Source organism: Bos javanicus, chromosome 9 (assembly GCF_032452875.1).
Source record: "Bos javanicus breed banteng chromosome 9, ARS-OSU_banteng_1.0, whole genome shotgun sequence".
Lineage (NCBI taxonomy): Eukaryota > Metazoa > Chordata > Mammalia > Artiodactyla > Bovidae > Bos > Bos javanicus.
This window is the reverse complement of record NC_083876.1, coordinates 74589254-74616214: the sequence shown is the minus strand read 5'-3', so window position 1 is coordinate 74616214 and position 26961 is coordinate 74589254. Positions and strand designations below refer to the sequence as shown.

Sequence of the window (26961 nt, the reverse complement as noted above, 5' to 3'; positions counted from 1 at the left end):
CACGAGGCATGTGGGATCTTAGTTCCCAGACCAGAGATAGAACCCATGGCCCCTGCAGTGGAAGCACAGGGTCCTGACTACCAGACTGCCAGAGAAGTCCCCATTTTTCACTTTTAAAATGTTTTGAGGCTTGGGGAATTGGGAACAGGGGTAAAGTACAAATAATCCTTGCTTAATATTGTCAGCTAGTAAGACCTCAAAGTTTCTTCTTACTCAAAGCCATTGAGTGGTTTTCTTCTCCTGGCAGAGTGTGAAATGCTTTGATGGTACCAAAAGCTGAAAAACCAAAGAACAGTTAATTCAGTGTGATAGCTATTGAGAGACATTGATGCTAATCATACTCATCTTCAGAATCAGTGATAAACAGGATTCAGTGGGTAAAGAATCCGAGTGGGCTTTTGGAGAAGCGCTTCTATGGATTTCAATACATAGTCCCTCTCTGGCGCCCCCCACCCCCCACCGCCCGGTGTCTGTCACAGTTGGGAAAATAGGAACACACGATGCTCTGCGTTAAGTTTGCTCTTTGGTTCTTGAAACTGTTCATTAGAACCTCATCTTATTGTTTTCCTTGTTAAAATCATTTGATAAAATAAGGAAAAATGCTCTTGGAAAAAGTTGATGTTTAAAATGTGGACTGCAGCTAATGTTTCAATCTTCTCTCCCCCTTTGTCTTTCCGTAGTATGACTATGAATACGATGAAAATGGTGACAGAGTCGTTTTAGGAAAAGGCACTTATGGGATAGTTTATGCAGGTCGAGATCTGAGCAACCAAGTCAGAATCGCCATTAAGGAAATCCCAGAGAGAGACAGCAGGTACAGTAATTGTGACTAATCAAAGCTGCTTTCTAAGGTATTTCAGTTGTTAATAGCATTTACAAAATATTTTGGTGATATTCTAATTAATGAAACTGTCTGAAAACTCTGTGGCTTTAATTAGCTCCCTCTGAGGTTTAGCTGCTGCATCACTCAGTGATTCAAGCCCAAGACTCTGTTGGGGAAGGATGGCATCTCCATGGTAACTAGGACTTTCAAAGAGTAGAAAAGGGAATGGCCCGTGTGTGTTGGGCTCAGGTTATGTTTCATCGTGATTGGTTTATTATATAGATACATGGGGAATAAGCACCAGCTAAAATGGTTTGAACCAGAAGTTCCAGTTTCCGGTCAGGTGTGTTAAGGACATTGGAAGTCAGCACTCCGTTCTAAACTGCAGGTGGAAAGCTGGACCAACTGAGAAATCGACTCTTGTTGAAGCCGTCAGAAAAGTGACGTCACAGGGCAAAAAAAGTTGATGAAATGTCCCCCAACATTGGAGAGACAGTCATAGGGCAGTCCCATACTCTTGTGAGTCTTTGGTCCTCACAAAGACTATTAGAGAAATCCCTTCCTCAGAGACTGCACAGAGCTCTTTCTCAAGTTGAAATCACATCATGTCATTACTACTTAAAACCTGGCTGTGAGTTCTTACAACACAAAACCCAGGAACCTTAACACAGACACCTGCCTCCCTCTGTGGCCTCGCCTCCTCCTCTGCAGCCACGCTGACCTCTCTTTTTCCATCAGGGCCACCAATACCACATATTGGCGGGATTGCCTCGTTGTCATCAATTAGGTCCCAAGTTCAGTTCTCAAGCCCTCAGAGATGCCTTCTCTGATTACCACAAGCACAGAAAGACACTCCTCGTTCCCCTGTAACCAGTGTCCCAGGCCCCAGTTCTCTTTCTGCTTTGCCATCCTTGGTCTTCATTCTTGCTACATGACTTTCTGACAGGTGGTCACTCTGCCTTATCTACCTTCCAGACAGGAAGAGGGAAAAGGAAAACGAACTTTCTCAGAAATGTCCAGCCTATTTTCACCTCTTGTTTCATTAGCCAAAAGTGACCACTCCTGACTATGAAGGAGGTTAGAAACTCAGTAGTTTTTAAGTTGGCTAGTTGTTTCTCCAAACAAAATCACAGAAAAAGGGAGGAATGGATATTAGGTAGGTAGACAGTAAATTCAGTTTTAGGTTTTCTATGGTATTTTTGCAATTTCTCCTTGGTTAACTCATGAGACATAAGTATGAATTCTTCTGGGATGGTGATAGAAACTATTCACTAGATACACAAGGGAATATATATATGTATGTGTGTGTGTTATATTAAAATTTTCATCAAATATTCCTATAGGTTCTTAAGTATTATATATTGATACATAGAGTGGATTTTTAAGCGATATAAAATTTAAAAGGATTGTCTTTAGCAATATCACCTTCCTCCCCACCACCAGATAAATGTAAGTAGTCACTTGGAAGAAAACCACTTTGAAAACTGTCTTTGTAGCTTAAGTTTATTCAGCTGCCACTGTGCATACACAGAGTACACCACCACCAGTGAAGATCCATTTGGCATAATGTGGTTTGTTTGAAAACACTTGCATGACAAGCCCTTCTCTTGAGAGCTGCTGTGGGGCATCTTTTTGTTACCTCTATGAGAAGATTAAGGTGAAGTCTATAATGTTATTGTGAGATACAACACAGAAAGCATTTCTACCTTTGTGACCTGGAGAGTTTCAAGGTGGCTTTTAAAAAGGTAGCAGTTACAAAGGATAATTGCTAAGATGGTAGGATGGGTGTGAATAATGCATAATCCAGCATACACTAAACACTACCATCTGTAGTGAAGGTCATAGCAACAAAAGCAGCTTCTTCTGTGGTTCCCTCACTCTAAAAACACTTCGTTGGAGCATCAGAGTAGTCATAAGAGCAAGCTGCTGGATTCTAAGGACACTCTCATAATTTGTCCCATCTAGTTGTACATCTTGAGTTGGCTTCCGCTAACATTCTACACATTTGTCAACTATTTTCCTAGGTCAGGTATTTCCACCCAGCTATGTTTTAGAGGAACCTGGGGAACTTTTAAAAAATACTGATGCTCAGGCCATAACCCCCCAAATTCTAGGGTAGGTCATACACATTGATATTTTAAAAAATCCTTCCAGGAGATGCAAAATAGCCAGCCAAGGTTGGGAACTTCAGTGCTTTGAATGGTTGTAGTGGGAATTTGACTCAGGAGAGGTGCTCTGGAGACATGTATGATATATTAATTTTTCAAAGCTAAGTGCATATTTAAGTATCTTTGAATGTCTATACCATTTTTCTTTCTGTTGTCATAGGTAATTGAGAAGAAATGGGATTTTCTTGTAATTCCCACAGACAAGTGTTGCTTATTGACCTGAACAAATTATAATTTCATGCTTATTCAGTGTGTGGTACTTACACTTTCACTTACATTTAGTGAGAATTGCTAGGTGTTACTAATCGTTTCCACACTGGAGAAGAGTCCTTATTCTCAGCTAGGATGAATTCTATTATTGTAACTTTTGAGCTATCCTTTGGTTACATAAGGAGAAGCGTGTGTTGTATATTTATTTCTTCACGATCTTATATTTAAACATTTATGATTGATATTTAATAGGCTGTCAGGGGGTCAGAGCCTTTCAATTATTTGTCATCAACTGAGTGAGCCTCTTGCTTCAGATTATGCAGTCATCTTGATCTCCCAAATTTGAAGAATTGGCCCAATATTGCCACTGATTTATCTCCTGCATATCAAGAGCGATCTTATTAACTAGCATCAATAAAGCATTTTAAACTTCATAGAAAAAGTAACTTGTAAATGTCTTCATAGTTGAGAGTCATTACCTAAGCATCTCCTTGGTAACATTATATACTGGTATTTCTTGCGTTATCTCATTCTAGCAATAGTCAAAATGGTATTGTCCCTAACTGATATCTTGTTAAGGGGTTTAGTTTAATACAAGCCTTTAGCTCCTAGAACAATTCTGAAGAAAAGTAAGATGAGTAAGAGATCTAATATACAAGTCAATTTTTGGTTGTTGCTGGCAGCTTTCTGAGAAATGTTTCACAGGTTATAAAAGTTTGTTTAAATTAAATCAATTTGTGGTCCAGTGGTTAGGACTTGGCAGTTTCATTTCAGGGACCTGGGTTCAGCCTCTAATCAGGGAGCTAAGATCCTGCAAGCTACGTGGCTAAGCCAATTAAATAAATTAAAATTTTAAATATATTAAAAAAATGATTAAATGAATTTGGGTTTTTGCAACCTACTAATGTTATTCAATACTAACTGATTCCAGTATTTGTTATGGTCATTCCAGGAAATCCATTCTGCTTATATGGATTTGCCTCTGTAAAATTTGAGCATTTCTTGCATGTAGCACTGAAGCAAATTATGAGGCATCAGGCTTATATTTTATGTTATAGTGAGTGCTTTTCACACCTGTAGCTTCCATCATACAACAGAAAAAATATTAGGAAATAGCTATGAGTCTCTGTTCATCATTGCTGGCACCCTACCACAGTTAAGTTATACAGTAATTATATTAACATAATATATGATAATATATTAATACTCAGGATTGTTAAAAGTCTACAAACTTCATAGTACTTCAGAAAATCATAAAAAAATGTTGTTCTGTCTGTTCCAGAAATATAAAATTCTTTCATCATAAAATTTAATAAAGCAATATATACCAAGTACGTGATTTTGAAGTCTGGTCTAAAGCTGGTCTTTCAGTATGGAGGCTCAGCTAGGAATGAATAAAAAATAATTTGATACAGTAGAACCGGATAGAATAGAATCAAGGAGACTTGGCATATAAATGGTTTTATATTTTTTTACTGAAGAGTTGTTGGACCTTTCAGGAAGTTCTGGAATGAATATTTAAATTATTTGCAATTTTGTCTTCCTGGGAAGGAATCTCCTGAAATAATAAACTTGTGAAGCGAATGGAATATGAATGTGACAGTGAGCTGTGTGGGTGATTTCAGTTCTCCTGGGTTCAGATCTTAGTTCTGTTACTTACTAGCTTGGAAATCTTGGATAGGTTAGTTCTGTGAATCAATTTCCTTATCTGTAACATGGGTTATCTTAGTAATACCTTCTCATGGAGTTGTTGTGAGAAATGAGCTAATTCATACAAAGACCTAGACTAGTATCTGACACAGTTCCCCTCAAACCCTACCAAGGCTCCAGCTTCACATTTTATGCGAATTTATGTGATGAGAAATAAAGGCCTTAGATGGTCATATTTTATTTCATATATGGGTGAATTCATTTAGCTGGAATTTCCCATTTGTATTGCTTAAATTTATACAAGAAAGTCTGACATAATTAGCTCACTGACATTTGCATGTCTTTCAGATACTCCCAGCCCCTGCATGAAGAAATAGCCTTGCATAAGCATCTGAAGCACAAAAATATTGTCCAGTATCTGGGCTCTTTCAGTGAAAACGGTTTCATTAAAATCTTCATGGAGCAGGTCCCAGGAGGTAAGAGATGGTTTTCTTTCTTTAAAAAATATAGGTTTCTACTATATATAAAATTAATAAGCTACAAGGATATATTGCACAACCCAGGGATTATAGCCAATGTTTGACCATAACTATAAATGGAAAATAACCTTTAAAAATTTCAGATGTTATATACCTGAAACATATAATACTGTACATCAACTATGTCTCAATAAAAATAATAAAGTTTAGGAAAACCTCAAAAAAAAAAAAAAGACTAACTTTTTAAAAAATGTTTCTAGGGTCTTGAAGAGTAAAACTGAATGAAATTTATTAGTTTACAGGTCTTAATTTGTGTAAATGTAAATAAAATTTTGACATAAACCTTACAGTTTATTGAAAGTGAAAGCTGCTCAGTTGTGTCTGACTCTTTGTGATCCCGTGGACTATAGAGTCCATGGAATTCTCTAGGAGAGAATACTGGAATGGGTAGCCTTTCCCTTCTCCAGGGGGTCATCCCAACCCAGGGATCAAACCCAAATGGATTCTTTACCAACTGAATTATCAGGGAAGCCCCTAGAGTTTTTGTGTATGTGTGCCAAGTTGTTTCCGTCGTGTCCGACTCTGCCACTCTATGGACTATATAGCCTGCCAGGCTCCTCTGTCCATGGGATTCTCTAGGCAAGAATACTGCCATCAGTTGCCATTCCATTCTCCAGGGGATCTTCCCAACCCAGGGATCAAACCTGCATCTCCTGCACTGCAGTCAGATTCTTTACCCACTGAGCCACCAGGGAAGCCCCAGGTAGCCATTTCAACTGTATTTGATAAAGACCATCAACAGAGCAGGAACTTTCCTATTTATATTTGAACCCAAGTACTGTGTCTAGTATAATACCTGGGCCACTGTTAATAACCAATAAATGTTAGCTTAATGTTGTAATACTAACATGCTTTAAAGAATTCATTCAAATTAGATTTTATCCACTGTTTCTCCCTACTTACAGGAAGTCTTTCTGCTCTCCTTCGTTCCAAATGGGGCCCACTGAAAGACAATGAGCAAACGATTGGCTTTTATACAAAGCAAATACTGGAAGGATTAAAATACCTCCATGATAATCAGATAGTTCACCGGGATATAAAGGTAGGTTGCACTAGGATTCATTCTTGTAAGGTCTTTGATGGGTAATTGTTTTATTTGCAAAAATTGTTTTCTTATGAGAACGAATTTGGAATGATAAATAAGTCCTAGAAACAGCAGATATACGTCACTCTGCCCTGAGTCAGGTATTGATTGATAGTCACGTCTTACCGCGTTTACTCAAAGAATAAACTCCTTAACCATGTTCGGCCAACAAAGATTGAGTTTCCACTTCATGGCTGGCACTGTTTGAGGTGCTCCATGAGGCTAGAAGCTAAACGGAGCAAAGTTAACAAGGATATGGTCCCTGCTCCCAAAAGGCTTGTAGGCTGGTTAATCTTTGTATCCTTGCCCATAATAGCTACTCAATAAATACTTGTTCAATTAATGGATGAATAGTTAGAAGGAAAAAAATAAAATCCCTACTTCTCACACATATCATATACTCCTAGGTTGATCTAAAATTAGATAATCTGTGAAATTCTCCTTAAAAAGGGAAAATTTAGAACTAATAAATTTATAACAAAATTGGACTATTGAAAGTAAGTTAATATTACTATCCTCAAACTAACACGAATGTCCATTTATTTGTGCTGCCACTAAATATTCCAGGAAAAGAAGTAAAACAGCATAGAATAAGTCAAGTACTAGGAAGGTATAAATATAATTTAACTAATCATACTCATATCAAACACAAATAGCCCCTACTATCTATAAACCTCATTTTACCTTGTGACCCGAGTAGCAGATTGTGAACTGATAGCATGTAAACAAAAATGGTGTCAATAATTCACTACTGATGTTACTGTTAAGGAAGAATATAGAAATAGTATCCTTTTTGCTGTAAGGACACCTTTTCTTATTCGACTTTCAAGCCAATAACAAACAGTATTGGGAGAAAGATAGCATTTCTGATTGAAGTTCTTTCTTCTCTAGGGTGACAATGTGTTGATTAATACCTACAGCGGTGTTCTCAAGATTTCTGATTTCGGAACATCAAAGAGGCTTGCTGGCATAAATCCATGTACTGAAACTTTTACTGGTATGTTTTCGCAGTGATGATACAGATCTTATGTAATTAAAGAAATAATTGCTGTGTTTGAGTATGATGTGAGAGATAAATTTAGTCTGGGTTCTTACCAACATTCATGTTGGTATCTTTTGATGCGCGCTGAAAAATGCTATACAGAATTTCATCTGACCATTGCTTACCTTGTATTTATATAACTCAGTTTCCTGCTCAATGCTGCTGAAGATATATATTTTTTTAACTCTCAATTTGTTATTTGTTTTTCTTTTCATGTCATTCCTTCTCTCCTGGTTGGTCTACAAACACTATAATCCTGACAACATTTCTTTTTTTAACATTTCTTTAGCCCAGCCTCTCAGTGATTCTTACTCGTACTTTAATCACTTCCCATTTGGACTATGAGTTCTTTCTTTCCTAATCTGTTTACTGCCTGTGGTCTATTCCCCTACTCACAACCTAAATAACTAAGATTTCAATTCAAAAAAAGGAAGTGACTCACTAACTCAGAAGTAGGGTGGAGAGAAAGCTTTGCTGAGAAATTAGGCAATGCAGCTACTAAGCTCCCTCCGTTCGAAAATCCTGAGAGGGTGGAGACAAAGTGACTTCCAAAAAGGTAACAGTAGCCAAGAGGAAACCAAGGCTCATAGAGATTAATGACTACCCAACAGTTATAGAGAGGACGTCTGGAAGTCCAGCCCTGCTCTCCCCTCCAAGTTTTCATCACTCCATTCTGCTGATTCTCATGAAGTGTTGCTGCTGCTGCTGCTGCTAAGTTGCTTCAGTTGTGTCCAACTCTGTGTGACCCCATAGACAGAAGCCCACCAGGCTCCCCCGTCCCTGGGATTCTCCAGGCAAGAACACTGGAGTGGGTTGCCATTTCCTTCTCCAATGCATGAAAGTGAAAAGTGAAAGTGAAGTCGCTCAGTCATGTCCGACTCTTAGCGACCCCATGGACTACAGCCTACCAGGCTCCTCCATCCATGGGATTTCCAGGCAAGAGTACTCGCGTGGGGTGCCATTGCTTTCTCCTCATGAAGTGTTAAGTTCCTGTTATTGTGACTTCCCTGGTGGTAAAGAATCCGCCTGCAATGCAGGAGCTGCATTAGATGTGGGTTCGAACCCTGGGCCAGGAAGATCCCCTGGAGGAGAACATGGCCACCCACTCCAATATTCTTGCTGGAGAATCATATGGACAGAGAAGCCCGGCAGGTTGCAGTCTATGTGGTCACATGTGTGACTTGGCAGTCCAGCAGGTAAGACTCAGCGCTCTCACTGCCTGGGCTCGGGTTCAGTCTCTGGTCAGGGAACTAAAATCCCACAAGTCTTGCAGTGCAGCAAAATATAATAACAGTAAAAATTAAATTCTTATTATCATCAGAGAGAGAGATTTAGAAAAAAAAAAAAGATGCTGTAATGGATAATCTTTGGTCTAATATAAAACAGATTGTCCAAATGCCCTCATTTCTGAATTCTGTGACGTGATGGCAGTACTTCCATTTTGCAGATGAAGAAATTGAGAGAGAAGAGATGTCACAGCTGAAAGTCACAAGAGTTTATAAGTGATAGAACTCAGATTTTTAATCCACCCTTTGTGCTTTGCTTTGAGCTTCTTGCTCCAGTCCATCTTTCTCTCCACCTTGCTGAAGTGTCTCTTGTGGAAGCCAGGAAGGGGGAAAGGCAGAGAAAGAGAAAGTCTGAAGTCTCAGAACATTCAATCAGCAATGCCTCTGATCCAGTTCCTACTCTCATGGCAGTGGGTATTTTGGGACACAATCAAACCCATTTAGAATGCATTTTTTAAACAAAATGAATTCCAGCCTTCTAGTAACTTTAAATATATTTACATTTCTTTTCCTCATATTCCCTCCATTTGGCAAGAGACCCTTTAAATACTGCCAAGTCTCAGTAACTTCTGCGAGGAAAATCCTGACTTTCAGACATTTGATTTGGGGAAGATGTTAATTTAATATCTGCCGCTTATCTTAAGCATTTTCTTTAATCCCCAGAGAAGTTGTAGTACAGCGGTCCTCCAGGAGCCCTTTGCTTGAACTTCTTGCATGGGCTTCATATGGTGTCCATGTGTGACACACGTGTGGATCGGTCCCCGGCACTGATCACGAGGGCCTGGGGTGTGCGGGCCTCCCAGTGCTAATTCAGCGCTGGTGAAGTCACAGGTGTAGGCAGCCTCTGATGAACTGAGTCAAAAGACAGTGGCCTGTGTGGCTTCTTCGTGATTCGATGAGAAGGAAGGCAGCCACAACTATTCTTTATGGAGCACTTTCTGCATCCAGACTGTGTTAAGTGCTTTACATGTTATTGCATCCAAATTTGTATGTCAGGCCTAATCCTTACGTATCATTATCCCAGTTTATGGTGAGAAAATTAAGGTTCAAAGAGGTTAAATAGTTTGCCTGAGGTCACAAAGCTTGTAAGTCAAAGAGCTGCAATTCAACTAGACTTAACACGCCAAATGGAATGAATTATCTTTTCCCCAAACCTGTTCCACCCACACTCTTCCCTGTCTCGGTTGACCACTCCAACCTTAGAGTTATCCACTGCACCTCTCTTTTCTCACCCTTCAGCTCAGTCAGCCAAGGAAACCCATCAACTCTGTCTGCAAAACATGTCCAAATCTGGACCAGTTCCTCTGCGCCTCCCTGGCTCCCGCCCTCACCTCTCACACGCATGATCTCAGTAGCCTTTTCTCCTGCTTCCACTACTGTCTCCCCTCAACTCTACAGCAGGAGCAATCCCATATAGACATAAATCGAGCCCTATCACTCAGAGACTTCGATGGCTTTCTGTTTTTGGAATCAACAAACACCACAGTCCTTACAATGATGCACAAGGCTCAGACCTTCTCAGAGTCTGTTACCTTTTAGGCCCACTTCCTACCCTTCCCACCTTGCACAGGCCTTCCTGTACTTCCTTTGATCCATCAGGCAGGATCCTGCGGCAGGACATTTGCGTACCCTTTTCCTTTTATGGCAGTCTTCTCCCAGCTGTCTGCATGGTGAAGTCCCTCGTGTCCTTCAAGTCTTAACTCACAGATCATGCCAGTGAGGCCAGTGATTGCCCTATTTACATGGCAGCCCTCCCCAGACACTTCTGATCCCCTTTTCCTGCTTTTTTCTAATTTTATCGTAACACATCACTTTCTAACATACTCTGTAATTTACTTCTGTATGTTACTATAGTTTGCTGTCTGTCTTCCACTGCGAAAATGTCAGTTGCACAAGCCCTGGGATTTCTGTCTGTCTTGGCCACTCCTGCATTCTAAGTGCCTGGCCCGTAGAACTGTGCTGTGCTCAGTTGCTCAGTCTTTTCCAACTCTTTGGGATCCCATGGACTGTAGCCTGCTAGGCTCCTCTGTCCATGGAATTTTCCAGTCAAGAATACTGGAGTGGGTTGCCATTTCCTTCTCCAGGGGCTCTTCCCAATCCAGGGATCAAACCTGCATCTCCTGCACTGGCAGGTGGATTCTCTACCACTGAGCCACCTGGGAAGCCCTTCTGGCAGTGTTAATCCACGAAATGCCTGAGGGAAGGGAAGGCGACATCAGGGGTGCAGCTTTTAGCTTCTGTCTTGTGGCTCCCCAGGTGGTTGTAGTGGTAAAGATATTCTAAAATAGCTGATTTTAAAGTAATTTGTTTATTCTAATGAAGATATTTGAGGTCTGGGTTTTAGACTTAATACTCTCACTGTTCTCCTTGGGCTAATGCTCAGACTGGTTTGATCTTCACTATCCAGCTCTGTAAATCTCTTTATATAAAATACCATATCATGTGCTTATGGAGTAAATAGAGCAGATTTGAACACATGATTAAACCTGCTTTTTTGGTACCTGATCTATGGGGGATAATTAAACACAATCGTCAAATACCACTCTTTGAAATATTATCTAATGAATCAAAACACTAATTTACTTACAAAGATATTACTTGAATTATTCAATTTTTAAAATTCACTATATTTTTGGTCAGTTGTCATTCCTGCTGAGATATTAGTACAACTTCAGTTCTTCCATTAAATATATTTTAGGTGCACAGATAGTAAGAGTGGTAGGCTTCAGCTCATATTTTCTCAGTGATCACTTAATTTTGTTTACATTGTAAAAAATGATCACTTTAGGGGGAACTATCAATGAAGAGAAATTGTAACAGTTTTCTATTACGAGTAATAATTTGAGGAGCATGGTTACCTTATCCTTCACCAGGTGAAATGCTTTCTTTCAAAAATATGACTGATGTAAGCTGAGGACAGACAGGTGAAGTTGTATGTGATTGTGAGCATGAGCTACTATCATGTAATGATGAGATCTCAAAGATAAATATGGCAAGATGACAAAATTTGACAAAAATAATACACTTTCACTTTTTAAAAAAACATTACAGCCAGTTTCTAGCCTTTGACCATGGGTTTTATAGGAACTATTTAGAGGAAATTTGTGCAGTAGTTTTCAGGCACAGAGCATTCAAAGGTGTTCCTTGTATTTATCAAAATGTCTCTTATTGGTTATGAATAAGAAAATGCTCAAGTGGCTCTTTTGGCAAATGCTTCAGTATTTGAAGTAATTTATTATGGCATCTTGGATCCTGTTTACTGATTACATCATTTATATCAGAAGCTGGGGATATGGCAATTTCCTGTTCCTATTTGTACTCCTGACTAATTGCCGGATTTTGAGAAATCACTCCAAACTAGATATATAAATTTGGCCTCTAATTGTAACTGATAAGATAATTGCAAGTTCGTGTCCACTTGGGAAGTACGAGATCAGAACTAAAACCGGGGGTTCTTGGCCCCCGTGTAGTGCTCTTTGCATCGTACCACACTTTTCGACTCCTTGATTCCATGAAGCCTTTTAAATTTCCTCTCTTTTTTATTCTACTCTTCTTCACTCCAGTGATTTGTTTATACTGATGGCTCATGACCTGACTTTAACCCATTAAATCTGTTATTCTCTGGACCACAGGCTCATAGCAGAAGCCATGTACGATAGATTTACAGAGTAAAGTACACCCAAAATTATTTACATTATTTTAAACAATGGCTTTCAGAAATTTTTATGTTTTCATGTTTAAGAAATAAGTATGAAAACAGAAGAACTGAGCATTCAATCAGGAATTGAGAAATAACAGACTAAGGAAATGGATGAATGACCCAGATTTATCCTGCAAAAGATTGGAAGTATACGTAAAGGGAATCTCCGTGTATTTGAAAAACTGATTGCAGAAAATGTGTGTTGAGTATTTTCTGTTATTCTCAAATGACTATTAGAAGTTTCGGAGAGGTCCCAATGAAATGATGCCTCAATTACACTGTACTGTCTAGGAAATGAGGAAGTATCTATTCATAAACAGATAATATTAGTAAGATATGTTTATATCACTAGTGAAATCCATTATGAAAACTGCTATTTCCCCTTTTATTAGCAGCAGAGAAAACTGGAACTTAAAGAAGATGAGATACTAAGACTGAATCATGCTTTTAAGTTCTTATTTATGTAAATAACTTGAAACTGTTGTTAGTGCCTCTGTTTTCTCTTTTTAAACTGTAACTGTGTTTGAATTCTATCCAGGTACCCTCCAGTATATGGCACCAGAAATAATAGATAAAGGACCAAGAGGCTATGGAAAGGCAGCAGACATTTGGTCTCTGGGCTGCACGATCATTGAAATGGCCACTGGAAAACCACCCTTTTATGAACTGGGGGAACCACAAGCAGCTATGTTCAAGGTCATATTTCATATCTTAAATGTCCTAAAAATCAGTGGTTGAAGCTCTTTACGGCTCTTGGAGTTCCATGTCTGTATGTCATATTTTTTTAAGCAAAAGGAAAGGAGCCTGAGCTAGCACAATCTAAGATCTAAAGTTCAAGTTTCACTCCCCTCGATCAGCTTCACATGGAGGGTCTCTCTCAACATCTCTCACTCAGCTACCAAGTGAGACTCAGTGTAATGCTCTTTGACCACCTTTTCAGGATGCAGTATGATTAACAGGCCACTCCACGGAAGATGATTTAAGCCCTTTGGAAAACACAGTCTGAAAAATCTTCCACTGAGGGACATATAAAAACATTTTTTATCCATTTAGGTATTAAAGACATGTTTTGCTTTTCTCCTCTATCATTATAGTTTAAAGTTTCCGTAGATGAAAGGATATAGTTGTTTTAAGTACATCAACCTTATTCTCATCTATCTACTCTTCCAGCCTGTTACTTTGCCCATTAGTAACTCTTCTGGGGCTGGGAAAGGAAGCAGCTCCAGCTCTCAAAATAGGGAGCATGTGAAATGGAAATAGACCTGAGAGAACCTGGGGGCCACAGGTTCAGCATCCGGGGCCTGGACAGTGACCTGCCCCTGAATCCCTGCAGTCTTCACCTGCCACTCCACTGAGCCAGAGGAATATTAAACTGAACCCCTGTCTCCCAGGAAGTGAAGCTCACATCTCTGCTATTCTCTGAGGCATCAGACTTTTGATTGTAATTTGTTATTCCTTTCCCTGCCACTGCCCATGTTTCTAGCACTTACTCCATTTGTGATTACCCCTCTTATGAGGGACCATTTGTCACGTCCCTTCTATGTTTGTACCAAACTTGGTTTACCTGAAGCTTGGAGACAAGCTGATGGGCTGCTGCTGATACAGAAATGAATAGTATAACCACACCTGAAAAAAACAATGAGCTGCTCAGAGATCTGCCTTTCTGGGCATGAATGGATGTCTTTCTCTTCTTGGCCAGTCTGTCAAGTTCTCACCAATCTCTGGGACTTCACTCTGAAATGTTCCTCTGTTACCCATCGGTGCAGGGATTATTAAGCAACATGCTTTAGAGGAAATAGCATGCTCTGGCACTGATTTGCATCATTTTAATCCAGGCTCCAACACAGTCAAGCTATTTACTGGCTTTGAGTAAATTGTTTAACCTTCTTGTGCATCGGTTTCCTCATCTATAAAATGAGTATAAAAATAGTACCTATCTAATGAAAGTTTTTGAGGAGTGGATGAGATAATATGTGAAAAGCACTTAAAACAATGTCTTATACATAGTAAAGGCTTTATAATTAGTACAAATGTATCTTATCTATATAATAAATTAATATTTTGTTATTTGATAACAAAAGATTTCCTTAGGAAATTTTCTCTGTACTAAATACATGAAACATTGCTGAAAGAAATTAGAATGACAGCAATGAGAAGAACATTCTCATTGTTATAAAAATACTGTTTGTTTAATTTTAAGTATTTTAAAATATCTCTTTTAACGTAGGCAATTTGAGACAGGGAAGAACATTCACAAATCATGGTAGAGGAGAAACAACACAGTCTTTAAGCCAAACAAATGAAGGTTCAAACTCCCAGCTCTGCCCTTTCATAATCATGTAACCTCACCCCTGTGAGCCTCATTTTTCTCATTGCTGTAACTTGGATCATATTTAATCCACTGGGTTGCTAGGAGGATTCGATGAGATCTCATAAATGAAAAAAACCAAGCACGAAGTTCTGAGGACTGAATTATTATTTCATAGCACTGTCTACTGGAGAAGGCAATGGCAACCCACTCCAGTACTCTTGCCTAGAGAGTCCCATGGACCGAGGAGCCTGGTAGGCTGCAGTCTACACGGTTGCAAAGAGTTGGACATGACTGAGCGACTTCGCTTTCACTTTTCACTTTCATGCATTGGAGAAGGAAATGGCAACCCACTCCAGTGTTCTTGCCTGAAGAATTCCAGGGATGGAGGAGCTTGGTGTGCTGCTGTCCATGGGGTCACACAGAGTCGGACACGACTGAAGCGACTTAGCAGCAGCAGCAGCAGCAGCTCTGTCTAATATCTTAAGCTAATTACTGTGCCTATGTCATTGATAAAGTTACAAAAACACTGAAAACTTTCCATAACCTACAGAAAACAGGTCCTGTCTCACTTTGAAAAAAGCCACACATTTGTAGTATTTGATAAAGGAGCTTGTCTCATTAGGTCACCAAGTGATGGGATGGGATGAGATGGTTATTCAGAAGCTGTGTTGTGCTGTGTCTTAGGTGGGGATGTTTAAAGTCCACCCAGAGATCCCAGAGTCCATGTCAGCAGAGGCCAAGGCGTTCATATTGAAGTGTTTCGAACCAGACCCTGACAAGAGAGACTGTGCTAACGACTTGCTTATGGATGAGTTCTTAAAAGTTTCAAGCAAAAAGAAAAAGACACAACCTAAGCTTTCAGGTATGTGGTTGCATCAAAGGGGGTGTAGGTCAGAGTCTCTAAATACTAAACTTTTTAAGATGGAAGATTTTTCCAGAGGTGAGCTAATTTGTTTAAAGGTATCACTGAAAACTGGCATCTGGAAGCTATGTTAGCATCAATTTCACAAATATTAGGGCCTCACACATAATAATCTTCCATCACATGGATGGTAGGGGATTAGTATATCAGCATCTATATATTAGCATTGCTGATACAAAGATTAAAGTACAGAAGGGGTAGAAGGTAGTTTTTTCAAACTGAAACTCCAAATTACCGTTGATTGACGACAGGGCTATTAGAGAACTGTTAAACTTTGAAACCATCTGGATAATATGTTCTTTTAATTTTAGATTGTCCAAAACACCAATTGCCTTTTAGAGACTATCATTCCAAATAATTACCACCACCCCCCCCACAAAAAAAAGAAAAGAAAGAGAAGATTTCCCATTATAATAAAATAGCACTGTAAAAATATAAATTGGCTTGTGCAATAATTTCCATAACTCATTTCAGAAAGGAAAAAAGTAAGTGATTCACTTGTTGTTAGCATTTTTGGTGTCTATGTGGGATGAGATGGACAGAATGAATGTTTGGAAAGGACATCAATCCCATTTCCAGCATTCACTTCACTTTTTGTTGATTTCTAAGTTTAATAACAAACCAAATGTATGCTTATTTTGCTGTGTTTACTTTTCTTCCCACAGCTCTTTCAGCTGGATCGAATGGTGAGTTTATTTTTATGTTGTCCTTTGGGCTGAAGCTTGGTACATCATGAAATAAGCTCTAGATTTCCTATTGGAGAGCCTCATCCTCTGCTCTTTGCTTACATGGGGTAAGGGTAGGGGGCTCCTGGGTACAAAGGATGTGTGGTTGTAAGTCTGGCTGGGTTCATTCTTTCAGAAACCCCTCAACTTTCTCCCTCATAAGACAGGCTTCTTTCGTTCCTTCCTGAATGCAGGATAGTGACTCTGTTTTTGAAATCTTCAATTTGAGAGGAGTCCATGCTTTCTTAGGGGCTTCCCAGGAGGTGCTAGCAATAAAGAACCCCCTGCCAATGCAAGAGACGAAAGAGACGTGGGTTCCATCCCTGGGTCGGGAAGATCCCCTGGAGGAGGGCATGGCAACCCACTCCAGTATTCTTGCCTGGAGAATCCCATAGACAGAGGAGCCTGAGGGCTATAGTCCATAAGGTTGCAAAGAGTTGGACATGACTGAAGTGACTTAGCATGCACACATGCTTTCTTATCTGAGAGCTAGCTGGCCACCTAACTCATTTCTTGTGGAAAATGTCAATGCCAGACAGCTTTCCCTGTCATCTTTGGTGTCCTATTTTCCTCTAATTTTAGCTGGTCAGGACTAGATGTGTTTTTTATTTTCAGTATTAGGCTTTGCAGATCATAACTAGGAAGGTTAATCTGCTCTAGGAAGATCAAGTGATGCATTTTAAGGCACAGGAAAGAAATGACCGTGACTTGGGATTTTCCTAAGTTGGATGAGTTGTTGATCAAATAGACTTGGGGCCCGGTGTTCATTGTGAGTGTCCTGTGCGTTCTTCCACTGGCTGGGGGTAGATTTTTGCAGGTTCCTTAGGTGCCTCAAAGCCAGTCAGCCCAGAGAAGAAGCCCAGTAATTGGGGTTTCTTGGCCACAGCCTCTCCAGTTTTCCCCCCTCAATTCTTAGAGTCAAGAAGAACTCTGTGAAGAAAAGCCCCTCTTTTCCTCCCTTCTCCACAGTCACTGCATTTCACAAGGAGGACCCCGGGGCACTCAGCAGCCTCCCCACCAGCTGGGTTTTGATGTCATAAAATGGGCCCTGACTTTGGACTCCAGCAGAAGTCGATTCACTTTGCACTTAGGCGGAAGCCAATTCTGATCCCAACTAAGCCACTTTATAAAAACATGACAGTGCAGCAATTTGCTTGTTTCATCAGGCATTCTGTGCTGGGAACAATACCTACTGCACAGATTTGCTTCTGAGAACAAAATAAAAAATATATACCAAAAGAAGCTGGAGCCATGCCCAGAAGCTCAATCCATGATTGTTTCATCCCTTCCACATGGGTAGGTTTTTGTTGCAGGAAGCAGAGTCTCATCACGCGCACATTTAAATTATGTGAACTCAACCATACACACTTGGCAAGAGACAAGTAGCGAGAGGGAATTTAAGCTGACAGGTCTGCCCACAAGCCCTCTCGGTGAGCATGTGCCTTAGAGCGAGCCTGAGACGGAAGGTGTCCATCTGCTGACCGCTTGGTCACCTTTCCCACACACCCTCCCACTCTGCACTCAGGATGACTCAAGAGCATTTGGGACTCAGCTCTGGCTTTAGAGTCTTTTACTTAAGGTATTTTAGAATCTTAAGATTTTATAGAGTCAGCAAAAAGAGAATGGGCATTGGAGTCAGAGCTGGGTTCATGCCTTAACTGGGTGACCCTGGAAATGACTTAACCTTAGTCACCTCATCTGTCCAGTGAGTTCAGTTAGACAAACTGCCCATGGCGCTTTGTGACAATTAAAATACAGTCACACATGTGAGATGCTTAGCAACTGCCTTAAGGTGGTTATTATGACTATTACTGCGGGGCTGTTCTTGCTCTGGCCTGCCCATGCCCAGTGGCTTGTTTAGTATTGTAGACCACAGTCCAGAAGTCTCCTATTCTTTCCCTAAAAACTCCCTATCTTCCTCCCTCAGAACATCTCCCAGGCCTCCTCAGTTCTCTGGATTTTTATTTTTTTATTTGCAGTGACTCATCCCTTTCTGTTCTGCCTCCTTGGCCTGAGACATTGATCTGCTTGATAGAGATGTTTCTGACAAAAATTACTTATTTTCAAACCAGTATTTGATGAAAACTAGGTACCTCCTATTGTGTCAGTTCAGACTCCATCAAAATAAAATAAAAGCTTATGTTTGTTTTAGAATTATAACATCGTCATCTCCTCTATTGGTTTCCAAAATATGTGTTTAGCAAAGAACTGCTTTTTAAAAAATTATGAATCCTTAAGCAGAGCTTAAAGTGACAAATAGATTCAAGGGATTAGATCTGATAGAGTGCCTGAAGAACTATGGATGGAGGTTCATGACATTGTATAGGAGACAGTGATCAAGACCATCCCCAAGAAAAAGAAATGCAAAAAGGCTGAATGGTTGTCTGAGGAGGCCTTACAAATATCTGAGAAAAGAAGAGACGCTAAAGGCAAAGTAGAAAAGGAAACATATACCCATTTGAATGAAGAGTTTCAAAGAATAGCAAGGAGAGATAAGAAAGCCTTCCTCAGTGATTACTGCAAAGAAATAGAGGAAAACAATAGAATGGGAAAGACTAGAGATCTCTTCAAGAAAATTAGAGATACCAAGGGAACATTTCATGCAAAGATGGATACAATAAAGGACAGAAATGATATGACCTAACAGAAGCAAAAGATATTAAGAAGAGTTGGCAAGAATATACAGAAGAACTGTAAAAAAAAGATCTTCATGACCCAGATAACCATGATGGTTTGATCACTCACCTAGAGCCACACATCCTGGAATGTGAAGTCAAGTGGGCCTTAGGAAGCAGCACTACGAACAAAGCTAGTGGAGGTGATGGAATTCCAGGGGAGCTATTTCAAATCCTGAAAGATGATGCTGTGAAAGTGCTGCACTCAATATGCCAGCAAATCTGGAAAACTCAGCAGTGGCCACTGGAAAAGAACTGGAAAAGGTCAGTTTTCATTCCAATCCCAAAGAAAGGCAATGCCAAAGAATGCTCAAACTACTGTACAATTGCACTCATCTCACATGCTAGCAAAGTAATGCTCAAAATTCTCCAAGCCAGGCTTCAACAGTACATGGACTGTGAACTTTCAGATGTTCAAGATGGATTTAGAAAAGGCAGAGGAACCAGAGATCAATTTGCCAACATCCACTGGATCATCAAAAAAGGAAGAGAGTTCCAGAAAAACATCTACTTCTGCTTTATTGACTACGCCAAAGCCTTTGACTGCGTGGATCACAACAAACTGTGGAAAATTCTGAAAGAGATGGGAATACCAGATAACCTGATCTGCTTCCTAAAAAACCTGTATGCAGGTCAGGAAACAACAGTTAGAATCAGACATGGAACAACAGACTGGTTCCAGACCAGGAAAGCAGTACGTCAAGGCTGTATATTGTCACCCTGCTAATTTAACTTATATGCAGAGTACATTATGCGTAATGCCAGGCCGGATGAAGCCCAAGCTGGAATCAAGATTGCCAGAAGAAATATCAATAACCTCAGATATGCAGATGACACCACCCTTATGGCAGAAAGCAAAGAACTAAAGAGCCTCTTGATGAAAATGAAAGAGGAGAGCGAAAAAGTTGGCTTAAAGCTCATCATTCCAAAAACGTAGATCATGGCATCTGGTCCCATCACTTCATGGCAAGTAGATGGGGAAACAATGGGAACAGTGAGTGACTTTTTTTGGGGGGCTCCAAAATCACTTCAGATGGTGACTGCAGCCATGAAATTAAAAGATACTTGCTCCTTGGGAGAAAAGCTATGACCAACCTACACAGCTTATAAAAAGCAGAGGCATTACTTTGCCGACAAATGTCCGTCTAGTCAAAGCTATGGTTTTTCCAGTAGTCATGTATGGATATGAGAATTGGACTATAAAGAAAGCTGAGTGCTGAAGAATTGATGCTTTTTAACAGTGGTGTTGAAGAAGACTCTTAAGAGTCCCTTGAACTGCAAGGAGATCCAACCAATCAACCCTTAAAGAAATCAGTCCTGAATATTCATTGGAAGGACTAATGCTGAAGCTGAAACTCCAGTACTTCGGCCACCTGTCTCAAAGAACTAACTCACTGGAAAATATCCTGATGCTGGGAAAGATTGAAGATGGGAGGAGAAGGGGACAACTGAGGATGAGATGGTTGGATGCCATCACCAACTCGATGGACTTGAGTTTGAGTAATCCCTGGGAGTTGGTGATGGACAGGGAAGCCTGGTGTGCTGCAGTCCATGGGGTCGCAAGGAGCCAGACACAACTGAGCAACTGAACTGAACTGAATTCCTAATGTTAGCAAATTGGACTGCAAGGAAATCAAACCAGTCAATCCTAAAAGAAATCAGTCCTGAATATTCATTGGAAGGACTGATGCTGAAGCTGAAGCTCCAATACTTTGGCCACCTGATGTGAAGAAGTGACTCATTGGAAAAGACCCTAATGGGAAGATTGAAGGCAGGGGGAGAAGGGGACAACAGAGGATAAGATGGTTGGATGGCATCACTGACTCACTGGACATGAGTTTGAGCAAGCTCCGGAAGTTGGTGATGGACAGGGAGGCCTGGTGTGCTACAGTCCATGTGGTCTGACTCAGTCGGACACGACTGAGTGACTGAACTGAACTGAAGCAGAGCTCTGATACATGACTGAAGGAGCATATTTGTTTTAGGTAAAACAGGGTTGGAATCTATGTTCTAGGATCACAGAAATCCACCCACTCACCCCACCAAGGCAGCCCCGAGAACTAGGTGGACCTTAAACTTCTACGGAGCACAGTTTATCAGTTATGAATCTGGTCCTTTATTTTATACACGTGAAAAAGTAAGCCTCACAAATGACCTTCATAAATTCTAGTGGGTATGTGTGTGCTCAGTCGTGTCCAACTCTTTGGACTGTAGCCCGCCAGGCTCCTCTGTCCATGGGATTCTCCAGGCAAGAATACTGGGGTGGGTTGGCATGCCCTTCTCCAGGGGATCTTCCCCACCCAGGGATCGAACCTGCATCTCTTGCATCTCCCGCATTGGCAAGCAGATCATTTACCACTGTACCACCTGGGAAGCTCCTAAACTCTAATAGGTGGACAATAAAAACAAAGGGCTGAGAACCCAGAACTGCTGGGCCTGGTGCTTCCTCCAGTTTCATGCCCCTGAGATAGTTCTTTCAGGGCCTAAGAGGCCCTTTCCTCACTGACCCCCTGCATGGATTACTCTGAGGAACCGTGGTCCCAAGACCAGCCCCTTTTGTTGCATAGTTTGGCTGCTCACTGGAACGAGACACTTGACAAGTAACCTTGCTGTCTCATGTCGGTGTGTGCACGTTTCTAGAAGGCTTACTCATCTCGTTCCCCCTCTTGTGACACGCAGAGTACCTCAGGAGTATCTCCTTGCCAGTGCCAGTCCTGGTGGAGGACACGAGCAGCAGCAGCGAGTACGGCTCAGTTTCCCCTGACACAGAGTTGAAGGTGGACCCCTTCTCTTTCAAAACAAGAGCCAAGTCCTGTGGAGAAAAGGATGTCAAAGGCATCCGGACGCTGTTTCTGGGGTAAAGACCTGACTTAGTTGGGGTGAGGGATGAATGTGGGGTGTCATTTGATAATGGAGATGGTAATATGTGCTGCCTAAATTATTGCAGCATCCCTGATGAAAATTTTGAAGACCACAGTGCTCCACCTTCTCCAGAAGAAAAAGATTCCGGATTCTTTATGCTGAGGAAGGACAGTGAGAGACGGGCCACGCTTCACAGGATTCTGACGGAAGACCAAGACAAAGTTGTGAGAAACTTAATGGAATCCTTGGCTCAGGTAATAGCCCTTCGGAGACTTCATTTCCCCAGAGTTGACTTTTTTTTTTTTTTTTTTTGGACTGTGCTGACTCTTTGTTGTGGCGCTGGGGCTTTTTTCTCTAGTTGTGGCACATGGGCTTCGTTGCCCCTCAGCATGTGAAATTTTAGTTACCCAACCAGGGATTGAACCCACGTCCCATGCACTGGAAAATGGTGTCCTAGCCACACCACCAGAGAAGTCCACTTGGAACTGTCTCAGATGATATGAAGACATGAAGAAGTTTCCACCTCCTGATGATAAAACAAACCTACCATGGGGGGTAGGCAGAATCCCTAACACAGAAACTGTGTTTTAGAACATAAGCTGTTTTTACGTCAGGCTTCCCTGGTGGCTCAGATGGTAAAGAATCCACCTGCAATGTTGGAGACCTGGTTCAGTCCCTGGGTTGGGACAGTCCCTGGGAGAGGGGAATGGTACCCACTCCAGTATTCTTGCCTGGAGAATTACTTGGACAGAGGAGCCTGGTGGGCTCCAGTCCATGGAATCGCAGAGAGTCAGACACAATTGAGTGACTGACACTTTCACTTTTCACTTATTTTTAAGGCAGAAGCAAAATGTTGGTGAGGTTCTGATGGACCCCTGCAAATCTTTTCACCATTCTTTCATTTATTCATTTAGACAGTAAACATCCTCTGAGACATGTGAATTGCTACCTGCCATTAGCATGAGGCCACCTGCCATTGGCTCCTCTGAGCATTTGGGAAACCTCAGTTACTCAACAGAGACTGCTGTGCTTGGAGGGCTCCAGTCAAGTATAGGGAGATAGGCAATAATAAGTAAATTATCTAGGGTGGTAAGAGGCCAAACATGCTACAAAAAAAAAACAAAGTTGGGCAAACTCTGTTCCCTGGTGTATTTGTTTGCTGAGCTGCCATAACAAAATAACTTAGACTCAGTAGCTTGAACAACAGGAAATTTTTCTCTCTCGGGGTTCTGGAAGCTGAAAGTCTAAAACTGAGGTGCTGGCAGCTTCAGTTTCTCCTGAGGCCTCTCTTCTAGGCTTTCAGGTGGCCACGTTCTTTCTGTGTCCTCACCTGCCCTTTTTTCTCTGTGTGCCTCTAGTGTATCTTCTTTGTTTTACAAGAGCACTAATCCTGTTGGATTAGAGCCCCACCCTTATGATCTCAACCTTAGTTATCTCCTAAATACCCTGTCTCCAAATAGTCACCTTGAGGGGTTAAGACTTCAACACGTGAATTGGGGGATGGGAGAAATGACACAGTTTCATCCCTAATACCTGGAAAAATGTATTCCCTGGGATTCTACTTATAGAAATGAGGATGAATCCCCTCCCAGCTCTGTCCCAGTAGAAACAGGGTTTCCACCACCTCTACACTGCAGGTGATGCCTGCTTGCCTGGAGCAGAGGCTCAGGCCTCCTCTTGAGGATAAAACTCCCCAGACATACTTGGCCCAGACATGACACTTGCATCCTCTTTTAGTTCTATGGGTGTCAGAGACTTGTGAACTGACTTCAGCACCTGTGGCAACCACCTGTCTTCCATGATTACCATGATGACATGTAATTTCTCTCCTCCCTTCTGTCCTAGGAGAATAGCTACAAACGGGTGAAGCTGGAGGGATGGGATCAAGTTTCCATCTCAGTCCAGTACTTTACCTGGTCTCAGCTTTTATTGGAATGTAAATGAAGCCAGATTGTCTCTTTCTTGGCTCTTGCTATATAGTCCCTGCTTGTCTTTATCTTGAGAAGCCCTCGAAGTTTCTCTGCTGGTTCCATCACCTTAGGAATTCTCTAATATTCACGTCTTTAGATTCCATAGGAGGAGCTGAAACACCAAGTGTGTGTCATCAGGGTCTCTGGGTACACGGAGAACTGACATCTATGTGTTCTAGGAAAACTTCTGACTTGAGTCCTAAGGCAAGAACTCTGAGGCCCTGAAAGGAGGCGCCCTGGGTGAGGGATGGCCAAGTTCTAAATTGCAAGTGGAATGAGTGCTGAGAATACCACAGAGGAATCTGGAGATATGGCTGAGATGGAAGTAGTTTGGAACCCATAGCTGTCACTTGTGCCTTTCCATCTGCTCACTGTGGTCATTCAAGGACTGAGAATCAGATGGTGTAAGATAAAGAAGCAGAACCAAGTTTAGATAAAAGGAGCAAATGTGCAGTAATTGGAGGCCATTCATTCAACAAATATTTACTGGGCATCTACTAGATGCCAGGCATTCCCCCATCTATGTGCTGGGTATGCTAGGACACTAGAGTGAACAAAATGGGGGAAAATAGATGCATCCCATTGAAGCTGACATTCTTGTGGAGCAAGAAAAGCAATAAAAATGTAGTAAGCACATAGTTGAATATATAGTAGTTAAATATATAGTTAAATGTTATTATATACTATGTATGTTACATATATGTTACTCTGTATGTTAAATATATAATGTGTGTGTGTGTGTGTGTGTGCGCGCTTAGTCGCTCAGTCATGTCCAACTCTTTGCAACCCCATGGACTGTAGCCTGCCAGGCTCCTCTGTCCATGGGGATTCTCCAGGCAAGAATACTGGAGTGGGTTGCCATGCCCTCCTCCAGGGAAACTTCCCAGCCCAGGGATCAAACCAAGGTCTCCCACGTTGCTGGTGGATTCTTTACCATCAAGACACCAGGGAAACGCAAATATATAGTAATAATAGCAAATACTTTCTATGGGCCAGACATTGTTCTTAGTAGTTCCTGGGTCTCTGCTCACTCAGTTCCTGTGACCACAGTCCTGCAGCAGTAGTTCTGTTAGTCTCCTTATTTTGCACAGAGGAGGCACAGAGGCGCTGAGTAATTCACAGAAGCCACACAGCTCTGAGCGATGGAGTTGGGATTTGTACCCAGGCAGTCTTGCTCCAGGGTCCGTGCTCTGCTCTCCCTCCTGCTACACCGCTCTCCCTCCCGCTATGCCAGAGGGTGACAAGTCCTGGGAGAAACAGGCAGCAGGGGAGGGGACGGGGTTTGGGTTTGGGAGAAGGAATCACCAGTAGCCGCTGTGGCATGAAGGCTTTTGATTTAGGTCAGTACACAGAACTCAGTGATTGCTTAGGTCTCGTAATCATCCCCTGTGGGTGTGCTTTCCTAATACAGAAAAGTGTCTGCTTGTTTGGGGGTTTTCTTTGTCTGCCTTGATTCGTGTCATGGTCTCAGCCCTCAGCAGAGAGCCTAGCAAGAGACTGTGCTTTCATGACTGTGCTGAAATTCCTAAATTTTGGAGTTGGTTAATCCTATTCAAGGCTTCCCTGGTGGCTCAGACAGTAGAGCGTCTGCCTACAATGTGGGAGACCGAGGTTCGATCCCTGGGTGGGGAAAATCCTCTGGAGAAGGAATGGCAACCCACTCCCGTACTCTTGCTTGGAAAATCCCATGGGAGGAGCCTGGCAGGCTACAGTCCATGGGGTTGCAAAGAGTCGGACACGACTGAGCGACTTCAGTTCACTTCAATCCATTCAAGTGTTTGTGACTTCCTAGTGTTTTAAGAATGCTTGAATGTTCTCTAAAAAAGGGGAAAGGAAAGAAAAGCTTAAAAGCGACTGTCAGAGGGCTTGCCTCAGTGCACCAGTATGAAGTGACCAGTATGATTCTGACCAGAAACTGCTGGTCACAGTTGCTTAGTAAATCCAGAATTGTCAAGTGAGAGATAGGGTCCTTCTGATGGTGACTGCTGCAGAGGCTGTGAATCCTTTCCTGAGGCATCCCGTGGTGATCTTGCAATAGAGCAGGTCCCCACCCAGGTTTACTGCTGGTTCAGACAGCTAATTGAGGCAGTAGAAGGTAATGATTAGGAGCTTGGGTTCAGCCTCAACTTGACTCTGAGGCCTGATTCTACCACTTAAAGGCTATGTGATTTGAGCAAGTTAGTTAACCTCTCTGAGGCTGAATTTCCTAATCCATAAATTTGAGGAAACAATGGGATTAGTCACCGTAGCAAAGGGTTGCTACGGGGAGTAACTAAGATCATGAATCATTGAGACAATAATAGAGAATATTCCATAAATGTTAACTATTATTGTTGATATCATTATCAAGCAGTTATCTAGTATCTGATTTTTTTCTATGACTAGATGGAAATGTATTTTCATTGTATTAAATATTTCTAGATACATCTTTACATTTAAGCCTGCCCCTTTATGACAAGACTCAAGTGTGGATTCTCAAAGTGGCCCATGAAAGCACTTTCAGTCTGTAACATCCTTCTGAAATCCACTCATCACTTTGAAGGAGTTTAAGGACAAAGAAGGCAGAGCCCCTTTGCCAGAGAATCTAGGATGGTCCTCTTCAGTGTTCAGGAAAGACACACTGTCAGATGCTGCCTTCTGATACTGAATCAGTCTCACCTGATAACCTAAGATGCTTGTTCATAAAGGCGTGTTAATGAGTACATATGGGGAGGCAGGCTTGAGAACAAAAACAACCATTATTATGACCATTATGTAGGTGATGAAATCCCCCAGATGAAAAACATTTCCCAGGGTAGACAGTGTTCCTTTGTAGAACAGGGACAGTAACATCAAAAAACCAGCAGAAGCATGTTTTTTCTGTTGTGAAAACAAAGCAAATGTCCAAAAAATGTTTGCTGTTTAAACTGCTGGCAAACATGTAACTGATTTTTCACTAAGATAAGCTTCCAGTTTCTAAATAGCACACATTTTTCTTCTCGAACATATTTTCAT

The 26961-nt window shown here is 41.4% G+C and overlaps 1 protein-coding gene across 1 annotated transcript in view; it reads left to right on the top strand.

The window, feature by feature from the left end:
* The window catches only part of MAP3K5 (mitogen-activated protein kinase kinase kinase 5), a 228669-nt gene that overhangs the window by 174555 nt on the left and 27153 nt on the right, over nucleotides 1–26961 (top strand). The window contains exons 15-23 of the mRNA XM_061428082.1: nucleotides 681–814; nucleotides 5200–5327; nucleotides 6296–6432; nucleotides 7366–7471; nucleotides 13041–13198; nucleotides 15498–15675; nucleotides 16401–16421; nucleotides 21815–21992; nucleotides 22083–22251. Of these exons, the coding sequence (XP_061284066.1) occupies nucleotides 681–814; nucleotides 5200–5327; nucleotides 6296–6432; nucleotides 7366–7471; nucleotides 13041–13198; nucleotides 15498–15675; nucleotides 16401–16421; nucleotides 21815–21992; nucleotides 22083–22251 (1209 nt within the window). The remainder of the gene's footprint in view (nucleotides 1–680; nucleotides 815–5199; nucleotides 5328–6295; nucleotides 6433–7365; nucleotides 7472–13040; nucleotides 13199–15497; nucleotides 15676–16400; nucleotides 16422–21814; nucleotides 21993–22082; nucleotides 22252–26961) is intronic.